At 47.3% G+C, this 12,218-nt stretch overlaps 2 protein-coding genes across 2 annotated transcripts; both read left to right on the forward strand.

Moving 5' to 3' along the window:
• The first annotated feature begins 1,248 nt into the window (after positions 1–1,248).
• LOC127785174 (uncharacterized) lies at positions 1,249–2,999 on the forward strand. Its single transcript, XM_052312594.1, has one exon. It carries the CDS (start codon positions 2,226–2,228, stop codon positions 2,865–2,867), a length of 642 nt encoding a protein of 213 aa, XP_052168554.1. The 5' UTR covers positions 1,249–2,225; the 3' UTR covers positions 2,868–2,999.
• A 2,211-nt stretch (positions 3,000–5,210) lies between these two features.
• Positions 5,211–10,344, forward strand: LOC127783915 (uncharacterized). The gene is made up of 8 exons (XM_052311070.1): positions 5,211–5,560; positions 5,941–6,032; positions 7,608–7,758; positions 8,533–8,660; positions 8,853–9,011; positions 9,079–9,261; positions 9,732–9,932; positions 10,022–10,344. The coding sequence occupies exons 1-8, from the start codon at positions 5,263–5,265 to the stop codon at positions 10,040–10,042; spliced, it is 1,233 nt and encodes a 410-aa protein (XP_052167030.1). The 5' UTR covers positions 5,211–5,262; the 3' UTR covers positions 10,043–10,344.
• The last annotated feature ends 1,874 nt before the right edge of the window (positions 10,345–12,218 follow it).

Genomic DNA, 12,218 nt, shown 5'->3' on the forward strand with positions numbered 1-12,218 from the left:
AGAGAAGGCCTCCGAGACGGTCGCAGTGCGAGAACGGTGTAGAGGGAGAATTGCCGGAGCAGCACACAATTGTCGGAGAAGAGCGAAGTGTAGTCGAGGAAGATACGGCGACGCTGGCGATGAACCATGTTGGACGAAGAAGAAGGGGAAGTAGCGGGACGAACAGCCTAGACGGCGACGTCGGCAGCCATGTAGAGGTAGCTGGACCACCGGCCTAGAGCGGCAACGGTGGCAACTGGAAGACGCAGCGGCGGTGCTCAAAGTAGAGGAAGAAGACCCAAGTGACTGACGATGACCAGTGCGAACGACGAGGTTGTCGATGCGTGAACGGCGAGGAAGACGACGAAAGCGGCGAAAAGTCCACCGGTGATGAGGCCACGCTGAGAAGGGCGCCTCTCAGCGTTCCAACAACCAGTGGAGATGGACCACAGGCGGCGACATTGCAGCCCGAGAGGGCGACGCAGCGGCAACACAAAGCTTGATGGCGTAGACGCGTGCTCGGTGACGATCGGTTGTAGAAGTCATTGTAGCCGGGCGCTTGAACGGGTGATCAAGACGAAGATGCGCGGGGAAAGACGACAAAGTTGAAGCCGGAGTCAATGCCGATGTCAGAGACGCGGAGATGTCGATGAGGCTATGGGCAACGCAAACCCAAACTCTGTTGGGAAAAAAAACGCAAAGGGTACAAGTAGCAGGCAAGCAACACGGTAGCAGCAGCAGCCTAGTAGGCCCAATCACCACACGGTCCACCAATGGATAACCTCACAGCCCAGCTTGGTCCTCAACTCAGTCCTCATCTCCAAACGAGGAGAGAGAAACAGAGCAGAAGCAGAGCCGAGCCTCCCGAGCGCAGGTCGACGAGTGGAGGGCGCCCAAGCTGGCGCCCTGGCAGACAGCAGGAGGCGAAGCTCCGTCGGCCTCGCTGGCAGTGCGCCGTGGCGGAGCGGGGAGAACAAGGCCGCGACCGAGTGGATCTGGAGGGTTCCTGGGCGGCGGCGACCCGACACCAACATCGTCGGAGTTGGGGGTGCCGTCGGGACGAGTCCCCCCGCAGCGGCAGGGCCGGCGAACGGGAGAACGGAGGCAGGGAGGGCTGCGCACGGAGGAGGTCCGGCGAGCTGGCAGCCTCCGGATCCCGACGGCGGTGACGTGCTCTAGGCGGAGGGGTGGCACGGAGACGGTGGCGCGTGGTGGAGGGTCCTCGGCGGGGGCGGCGGCCGTGGAGGGAGTGGAGTAGTCGATGGCGGCACGTCGGAGGTGGAGGTCGAAGGCGCCAAGGGCGAGCTCCGCACGTCGACGTCGGCGGCGGCGGCGGCGTGTAGACGACGCGCGGTGGGGCCGGCGGAGGCGGCGTCGACGGTGGCTGGCGGCGTAGTGGAGGTCGGGGACGGCGGCGGGGTAGTTGACGATGCCGATGGCGACGGAGGAGATGCAGGGCGAGGGGCCCATCCCGGCGGCTGCGGCAAAGAAACCCGGCACCGAAGTGAGCAGACGGCTTGCTGTTGCTGCTAGTATGACACGAAGATGAAGAAAACGCCTGAGGAGATTGATCTCTCCTAGGCCGACAAACGACAACGCAGAACGCTAGAGATTGATCTCTCCAGCACGATGGAACAACGACGAACAAAACGTCCACCGGAGGTGATCGAGATCAATCCCTCGCAGCAGTGGAACAAGACGATGAAAAAAAATGAAAAACGGTGGCCGCCCCCAGGAGCGAGATCGTCTCCCGGGGGCGACGGCAGCGGAAGTGGTGAGCGGCGGTCCTAGGACGGCAGCGGAAGTGGTGAGTGGCGGTCCTAGGTCGCCCGCTCTGATACCATGTTGGATAGTATAGAGAGAGGATACTGCGAATATTGGACACACTGTGTTGAGTCTCATGGGGCTGGTAGGCTGGTATATATAAGAGTACATGGGGAGGAGATAAGAAAGGATTACAGATATGGAAGGAGTACACACAAATCAATCCTATCCTAATATGACTCTAACTACCATATACTCTAACATCTGGACGACCTCCTCGACAAGGGCTACGGCCTGCACGGGGCGTCTGCCATCTCCCTGCTCGCAGCCACCAACACCTGCGAGAAGGTGGTGTGGCAGGTGTTCAGCCCCCTGACCGTCGACACCGAGCGGGCGGGCCCGGAGTTCGAGGGGATCGCCCTCGCCGCCATCCACCACGCCGTCCTCCGACCGGCCATGTTCGCCGCCACCTCCCGAACGTGATGGGCCTGCTGGCCACCTGCGTCGTCCTCCTCGCCACCGTCTTCCTCGAGGGCTTCCGCGTGATGCTGCCGCTGCGGTCCAGGGACGCACGGGGACGGCAGCTCGTCCTCCCGATCAAGCTGCTCTACACCTCCACCATGCCAGTTGTGCTGCACTCCGCCGCCGTCTCCAGCCTCTACACGGTGTCGCAGCTTCTCCACTACAGCCGGTTCGCCGGCAGCATGCTCGGCACCTGGAAGAAGACCGGTTACGCCGCCGTCCCCGTCCCGGTCGGCGGCGTCGCCTACTACGTCATGCCGCCGGCGGGGCTATCCCACGCCGCCACCTACGCCGCGTCGCTCCTCGCGTCGTGCGCGCTCTTCTCCGGGGCTTGGGTGGAGGTGTCCAGGTCGTCGGCTCAGGACGTCGCGAGGCAGCTCTCGGCGCAGTGCCTCGCCTTGCACGGGGCGCGCGAGCGCGACGCTGCTCTCCGCTCGCACCTCAGCCGCTACATCTCGACAGCCGCCGCGCTCGGCGGCCTCTGCGTCGGAGCTCTCACCATCCTCGCCGACATGACCGGCGCCATTGGCTCCGGCACTGGAATCCTCCTCGCCGCCACCGTCGTCTACAATCTCGTCGACGCCTTTCAGAAAGAGGAGTAGCCGAGTAGGGTTCGTTTTAGTCATTACTCCCTCTGTTTTATAATGTAAGTCATTTTAGCATTTCCCACATTCATATTGATATTAATGAATCTAGACATATATATCTATTTAGATTCATTAACATTAATATGCATGTGTGAAATGCTAGAATGACTTACATTGTGAAACGGAGGAAGTACTGGAGTATACTATACTGCATTACAACTTTACAAGTCAGTCTTTTGTAGGAGTATAATCATTACTTCTTCCTCTTCTTGGGGAGGTTTTCGATTATGATCAATGATCCATGCTCCATTTTATTTAGCAATTAATTCTTCGAAACAAAAAGTTATAGTACATATTAGCAATAGGTTGTCTTGATATTCACAAATTACTCCTCTACGTGCTGATAAAATTAAGCTAGTACAGAAATTATAAGGTTTGGGTTTGAATTATCGATATGAAAAAATATTGGGGGCACCGATAAACAGGATTATCGGAAATCTCGGAATTTTATTGAAGATAAAAAAGTTTTGGACAAACTTTGTTAGATTTTGCCTCAATTTGTGCATGAAATCAAGTAGATTGTATCTAGAGCATTTGGTATAAAAAAAAGTAACATATATAATCTGCAAATGACCAGGATAGGTGCAAAGAATCATATAGACAGTCAAAGATCATAGTGTCACGCATGCAAATTCAAAAAAGGCTGAAATATTCGACCGATACTGTTTTTTATCGGTACCCACCGATAAACTCGATTTTTGAAAAATTCAATCCATGTTTCGTCAATAATGTGAACCCTTCCCACCTTCACTGTATCCTATTATAAGTCGTTTTGACTTTTTTTTAAGTTAAACTTCTTTAGCTTTGGCAAGTTTTTAAAAAGTTAGCAATTATCTATAATATCAAATTAGTTTCGTAATATTAAATAAATTTTGGTAATATGTTTATTTGAAAATATTATTGTGTTTTTCTATAAATATTGTAATTTTTTTAAAAAAAAGAATCAAAGCGATTAATTATAATATAAATCAGAGGAAGCAGTAAGGAGCAATTTCTGCAAAGCTTAACCAGCCAGAGCTAAAAACAAGTTTGGGCGCTGAATTCTTCCACGCCAAATCAGGAATTGGAGAAATCAATCCTATGGTTTTTTTTCTGATCCCACATGTCAAGTATTGTTTTCCTCAAAGAAAAAAATGGAAAAGAAAAACAACACCAAACCATCCACCCATTTTTTTTAAGCAAAGGGCAAAGGCCCTCCATTTTCACTAATAGAATTGAGATAGTAGCATGTAAGCATCAATGGACATGTTCATTCTAGAATAGCGCAACCATTCTAGGCTGTGTTTAGTTTGTGTGCCAAAATTTTTTTTAAGTATACGAACACACATTTGAAGTTATTAAACGTAGACTAACAACAAAATAAATTGCAGGTTTCGTCTGTAAACTGCGAGATGAATTTATTAAACCTAATTAATCCGTCATTAGCAAATATTTACTGTAGCATCATATTACATTGTCAAATCATGATGTAATTGGGCTTAAAAGATTCGTCTCGCAATTTACATGCAAACTGTGCAATTGGTTTTTTTCTCCACATTTAATGCTCCATACATTTATCCAAACATTTGATGTGACGGAAAAGTTAAAAGTTTGACGAAAAAAATTTTGAACCTAAACACGGCCTAGGACTACTACTGCCTCGAGATCTGTGCCCGCCACTTGACCGAAGACCAAGTTGCGCTTACGTTTGGTGTTTGTGTTTTACGAGATGCATTTGACAGTATAGTGGCAAGGGATATGTGGTTTCAACTCTAAAATCTCGTGTTCAGTTCCTAACACGTTCATAATTTCTTTTAAAAGAAATATCTGGAGGGACGTTTTCTTGTTTGTGTTTTGCTGACGGTTGGGCCCTATAAACGGGCCCACTTAGGGCCCGCCCAGTTACAGCCTGCTGCCTAACGCAAAGCAAAGCCATTTAGGGCCCGCCCAGTCGGGTCTGGGCCTGCTATTGCTCTCGCAACGCAAAGCAATTCATCTAAATCCGTCCATTGCCGAACGACGGTACAGATCTCTTTGGCTGACGCGCCCGGATCACACGAGGAAGCGTGTCGATGGGATGTGATGTCACTCGTCCAATGGGAGACGCCCAAACACCGAATCAGCGGGCCCCACGCCGTGGCACTTATGCAAAAACACCCTTATACTCTGTGAACCCTTACATAATGTTCACGCCGTGGTACTAATCGAGGACCTAAATCCAAATATCTCATTATGTAAGGGTTTAATTGTAATTAGGGATCACTCCAGAAGGCCAGAAACCTATATATGCAGATGCCACCCTGGAGTCTCGAAAATTTGAATTTCGAAGACCTTCTCCCTCTCCACCTCGCTCCTCTCTCCTCTCGTGGCCATGGCGATGGCAGCAAGGGCGCGCTGCTCGAGGCAACCCAACTCCCATCGCCTCCTCGCCGTGGTTGTCCTCGCCGCTATTCTGCTCCTTCCGGTGGCCTCCGCGGCGGCGGCGGTGGTGGCGGCGGTGGCGGAGGGGGACGGGGTGGAGAACCGGTCGGCGGCGAGGCAGTGGGCGACGGGGAAGGACGAGGGGGAGCTGGTCTCCGGGGAGGAGTCGAGGGGAGGTGGGTCGGTGGTGGAGGACGAGTTCGCGGGTGGGTTCGGCTCCCTCGACAGCATGCTGCAGTGGGCGATCGGTACGTGCAGCCCGAATCCCAAATTCTGCGATTAAATCTTTCTATTCGCTTTGGGATTTTGAGATTTTGAAGTGCGAAAGCGGCGGATTTCAGTGGCGCTGGCGAATTTTCAGCCCAGTAATATGATTGCAACTAGCTGTGTACAAATTGGTTTGATTCGGGTTAATTGGAAGTAGAGTGAATGAGTGGTAGTTACTGGAGTAGTATTCTGCACATTGATAATTTATTATAGTTTTGTTTGTGTGATGCTCACTTTGACCACCTGTAGTCTTAATCTTAAGCTGTTGGAACTAGTAGGCTGTTATTGTTACTGAAGTATGAAGTTTGGTTAATTTTGGAGACATGACTGCATTTTGCTGAGTTCTACCTTGTTGGTGCAGGAAATTCTGATCCGGATAAGTTGAAAGAACAGGCAGAGGGTGTGCAGAAATTGTCTGCAGATGAGCTGCTCAAGCGGCGAATGGAGATCAAGGTGAAAAATACTGCTTCAGGATCCATCCTCTGATTTTGTGTTGCCGTTGGTTTGTCAATGCATTATCTTATGACGCTTTCTGCTCTTTGTAACTTATTATAATAATGGCCATACCCCTAGCTTATAGCAGCAGATTGGAACATGCTTCTGTTCTTGCTGTGGTTTGGATTACCAACACATATTGTTCTGATGCCAACTGAGCAAACTTTATTTCTTGAGCATTTTTCCCATCCTTGAGGAGGTATTATGAGGTACCATGAGGTACGAGGTATCATGAGGTACCAATCTAATCTAACCGTTGATTTAGCAGGGGTATGATCGAACTAAAAAAACATGTGTACTCTCTTCATCGTCCGTGCCCATCCAGCCCACCGTCGTCGTCGTCATCGTCGCCGTCGTGCATCCAGCCGGCCACCGGCCGCCGCCGTTGCCCATCCAGCCCGCCGTCGTCGTCGCCAGTTGAGGCCGCCGCCGCCGTCGTGCATCCAGCCGGCCACTTGCCGCCACCGTCGCCCATCCAGCCCGCGGTCGTCGCCGCCGTCCCCCATCCAGCCGGCCGTCGTCGTCGCCAATCGAGGCTTCCGCCGCCGTCGCCCATCCAGCCCGCCGTCGTCGTCCCCCATCCAGCCGGCCGTCGTCGTCGTCGCCAATCGAGGCTGCCGCCGCCGTCGTGCATCCAGCCGGCCGCTGGCGTCGCGCATCCGGCCACCGCTGTCCCGCATCCAGCCGCCCGCCGCCGCCGTGCATCCAGCCGCCCCCGCCGCCGCCGCCGCCGCCGCGCGTCCGTCCGCCCGCCGCCGTCCCCCTCGAGCCCGCCGCGTCCAGCCCCCTCCAGCCGCCGCGCGTCCCGCCGCCGCCGCGCGTCCGTCCGCTCGCCGTCGTCTCCCTCGAGCTCGCCGCGTCCAGCCCCCTCCAGCCGCCGCGCGTCCCGCCGCCGCCGCACGTCCGTCCGCTCGCCGTCGTCCCCCTCGAGCCCGCCGCGTCCAGCCCCCTCCAGCCACCACGCGTCCCGCCGCCACCGCCGCCGTCCAGCCCGCCGCTGCCGTCACGCGTCCAGGCGCCCGCCGCCATCCCCCTCGAGCCAGCCGCCACGCCGCTGCTGTGCTCTCCCGACGTTTTTTCTTTCTCTCATGAAACAGTAAAGGACAGAAATACCCTCCCACCCATAATACCACTTCAATGAGGAGGTGCAGTACCATGAGGTACGGATGATTTCTAACCGTTGGATGATGCCAGATCAACGGTCAGGATTTGGTACTGCACAACCTCAAGGACAGTAAAAAACCTCTTATTTCTTACATTATTATGCCATCAATGCTGTCATAAGAGTGATATTCATGGAGGTATCCCAAATCAATAACATGCTCTCAGTTAGATTTTGTAAATTTTTATTTTATCCGTGCCTTACGTTGCACTGTTATTGATCAAATAAAAATAGAACAATTTATCACACTCATGTAACCGGATGATATGGGCTCCTAATTGCTGGTGATCCTTCTCTGCATAGATGAAAGACAAAGCGTAAGAATGTTTTCATGACATGGCCGTGTTGAACCCATTGAATTTTTCTTGCAGGAGTTGATGGAGAAATTAAAGATGCCGTCAGATGCTGACTTAATGAAGATTGCAATTGCTGACTTAAATAATTCTTCCATTTCACTGGAGGATCGGCAGCGTGCACTGCAGGAACTATTAATTCTCGTTGAGCCCATTGACAATGCTAATGGTAAACATGCTCTAGTCCATCTGAATACTATCCACTCAGACTCAGTGCTCTGCACATCAAGAAAAATATATTCTTATAACTTTATAAGTACCTCAGATTGAAAAATCTAACTTTTGGCCTTGTAGATGTAGGTGTCAGTAATATTATAGTTTTTCTTGTCATAGCGATTGTTTTAGACTAAGGCCGAGTTTAGTTTCAAACTTTTTTTTTCAAACTTCCAACTTTTCCATCATATCAAAACTTTCCTACACACACAAACTTCCAACTTTTCCATCACATCGTTCCAATTTCAACCAAACTTCCAATTTTCGCGTTAACTAAACACACCCTAATAGTGATTTACCGAGGTACTCCAAGCCCAAGCGTCACATATGTGTGACTGAATGACTGTGTATAGTTACTAGTTTTCACCAAAAAAAAAATCCATGCTTTTTTAATACAATGCTCAAATCCAATCTTGAAGTTGCTTGCTTGTATTTCTGATAAGCCAGCAGCATTTTCTTTTTTTTTTTAACAATGCAACTTCAACTTGCGAATATATTTTAGTAATAAATGGCATGCCAACATATGGTTCTTAAATTTGATGATAAAGGGCACTGGTAGCCTGTTAATGTATGAACATGATTCAACTTATGAAAAAATTCAAAATAAAAAGGAAGTGCATGCCAACATGCAAAACTCTGTTCCATTTGATGAAGCAAGGGCTTATATTTGTGCATGCAGTTCTTAGAATAGTGATGTTCTAAAATATATGTTTCTTGTGTTTATTATCAGATCTTGACAAACTAGGAGGCCTCGTTGCTGTGATTCAAGATCTTAATAATGCAAATGAAGAAATAAGGACCACTTCTGCATGGGTCCTGGGTAAAGCCAGTCAGAATAATGCCCTTGTCCAAAATCAGGTATCTTCTTGTTTGTTCGTCGAATCTGCATCATTGTTGTTTATAAACTTTATGCAGTGTTCTTAGTGGATATACCTTTTAATAGTCACTTCTCTTGTGTGGTTAAGCTCAGGGAGTAGTGATTCCTCTTTGTTGAAACTTGAACACACTTTTGATCATTGTTATCAAACTCGATGTTTCATCCTTGGCCAGATCCTAGGTTATGGAGCTTTGGCAAGATTAGTGAAGATGGGCTATGCAACTTCTGCAGAAGAAGCTACAAAGGCGCTGTATGCTATATCCGCTTTGGTTAGAGACAATATAAATGGTCAGGAGGCATTTCATTCAGAAAATGGAAGTGCAATGTTGCAGGTAGTTAAAACCTGGTCTTGATAATATTAGCATTTTTGTTTTAGTTGTGACATTTCCCTTTTTGCAGCACATATTGGCGAGTAATAGTGTTGACGTTCGGCTTCAGAAGAAGGCAGTGTTTCTAGTGACAGATCTAGCAGATTTTCAGCTAAATTCTGGAAATTCAGGACTTCCTTTCTTAAGTGACCGTATTTTTCTTAAGTCATTGGTTGATATGCTGTCAAGATTTGACCTCGACCTTCAAGAAAAGGTATTATCTGTGGTTCTGTACTGCTTCCAGTTCTGTACTTCCTTGTGGTTAGCACCGCTTAGCAGTAAAATTCTTCACTCGTCATCAGAGTTGTTGCTGCTTATGTGCAATAATTTGCTGATTTCTTGGTTTATTTGATATGCCCGTACTGGAATGTGTGCTGTTCCTCATATAAGGACTTCTGTCATATGTCAAGAGATGCATATGAGCAACACAACTTTCTGTCTGGAATCTGTTCTTTCAGTTTCCATGAGTTACTTATTTGCTTGGATTTTACCAGCCATTTCCTTCATAGCTTTTACTATTATATACTCAATCTGATGTTCTGCACAAAAAGGTGTAGAAATGTTTGCTTGTGTCCAAGGATGGGAGTAATGTTTACTCCAATTGACAAAAAATTACAATGGGCTGTAAAGTTTGCCTGTTACAACATAACGATTGATCTTGCTCTGTTTTTGCGTGTCATGTAGGTTTTGTTGGCTATCAAGAGCCTACTGAAGCTTTCATCCACTGAAGCCACAGATTTCGAGTCCTGTGACCTCAGCAGTGTACTGTACAGATTGGGCGTGCAGTTGGAGGAGTTGCCATCAGAAGAGCAAAAGGAGTATGCTGGGGAGGTGGATGACCTCCGGAGAGAAGTCCAAATTCTGTTCCAAGACAAGCTCAAAGAGGTAAACAAATACCTCGCGCAGTTGCTACTGTAATTGAGGTGGTGCGATTACCTGAGCTAACGTAGCTTCTCTTCTGTTATAACCTGCAGGGCACAAAGACTGCATTGTGATGATATTAGGACGAATTAACGACGGATGTAGTATGCAATGGAGGCATTAAATTTTTCAGGAGTATAGTTGATGTTTGGGGCCATTCTTGCAGTGATCAGAATCCTCAGAGGATCAAATGGAGTCATGGAATATTTATCTGTGGATCTTCGGCCAGGTGGTGACATAGTGTCTGTAGGATTTGATGTAATCGTAGGTTAGGATTATTAACTGTATGGCTTCTTTTCCTGAAGCTACCTATGGTTAATTCATCATTCCCTGCACTATATTTTAACCACTGCAATGAAGCAAATTTTCCCCTTAAGTCACCTGTGTGGCTGTGTCTTCCTCTTGAGAATGTATCCACGTGTACTGGAAGTTGATGTCGATCATCTGTTTTCTGGCTTGAGAATCCTTCCTCGTTTTGCACTCTGCTCGAGTTAACTGTTCAGCTCTTTCCAGACCATAGAGCTGACAGACAGATTAAATTTAAACCTGCTATACTCTTGCTTACTCTACTTGTTTTGATTGCTCATGGAACATTTTTTGGCATAAGCACACGCATAGGGACAAATATAACGCATGCTTGTCGCATTTATTTGTTTTAACAGCGACGAAATTTCAGACCATTTTTCATAGGGTAATTTGTAACCATGCTATTATAAATTTTCAAAGTTTGAGATATGACATCGATATCTCAATAATACGTAGGATCCACATGAGTTAATGACATGTGGGTCAGGATTGCATATCTTAAATTTTACAAAATTATAATGGTATGGTTCTAATTTTTCCTTTTTCATATTGGGAACCTGAGCACGTGAACGTCTACTTTTCACCCTTGAAATGAAGCCACGAAGTTGGAAGAGCGAACGTTGAACGCCTACGTATTTGCACGTGAAATGGTCACAGTTTTCGTCATGATTATCCATTGCATTCGTACTAGCCAAGAAGCAAACTTGGCGTCCTGGAATTTTGCAGCTTGGCCGTTATGATCGGAGAGCGGCGCTCACCGTCACCGTGCCACCGCCGAGGACGGATTGAGATCCTATACATTCGAAGTTATCGTGTCTTCAGTCTTCACCACTAATGAAACTAATCCATCCACCAACTATCTCTTACAAAGTAAACGTATATCAATGATACTCTCTCTCACAAAGTAAACGAATATCAACTGGTTTATGTTTTTTTCGTGAAACTAGTTTACTCGAGTTTAAATTCTAAACTTAACACGGTGTTCATATTTATGGTTAATTATACTTTTAGTGATAGGCAACATATCACTTGTCCCATCGACAGCAAGACGTCCGTGATTACTTGGTCAATCTCAAAATATTTAAGTGTTTATAAGGATAATGACTTCACTAATCTCAAGATATACCAAGTGCTCATAAGGGTGGTGGTTTCATAATCTCAACATATAAAACTCAGTCTTTCGAAAGTGCTCACAGAGGATAGTGTACACATTCATAGGGGTGAGTTTACACGCGTTGTGAGTATCTAGGTTTTGTCATGTGTTTCTAACAAAGAAAACCGGATAACTTTAATTTCAAAAAATAGTTTTAAAATTTTAAATCATTAATATAAAAATGTTAAGCCCCGGTTACCAAGGTAACCGTCCCGCTATCCTCCGTTCCGTTCCACCCATGTGCCGCATGTGCACTGCAGCCTCTCGCTTTCGTCGGCTCCATCTCACAAGGTTCATATCCTCTGTCATGATGACAACACCATTACAGTTACTGATATGTGGATTCCACCTTTATATTATTCCATACATCAATTACTATAATGATACAATAAGCATATTGTAATATTGTAATGTATGGACATTAGAGCAAGTTTAATAGTATAGCCAACTATCACCTCCAAATCATCTATAGCCAATTTAATAGACAATTCATACAATAGCTGCTTAATATACTATTAATACATGGTCTCACCTGTTAGGTCATTCCCAACCCAACACGCTAGACATAGTTTTCATAAACTCCACATCATCAAGAAACTAGTACTAGACACTACTCTTCCAATGCAAACACCACTATTCTACTTAAATTTAATGCTACTTATCTCACATGATGTTTTGGATGTTGTGTAGAAACCATGCCTTATGCAATATATGGTTTTCTTCTCTTTCCTCATTTATTTACTTGTCATATCACTTTTTTATCCTAGATGGCAACTTATTTAATGCTATGG

Source organism: Oryza glaberrima, chromosome 9 (genome assembly GCF_000147395.1).
Source record: "Oryza glaberrima chromosome 9, OglaRS2, whole genome shotgun sequence".
Classification (NCBI taxonomy): Eukaryota; Viridiplantae; Streptophyta; class Magnoliopsida; order Poales; family Poaceae; genus Oryza; species Oryza glaberrima.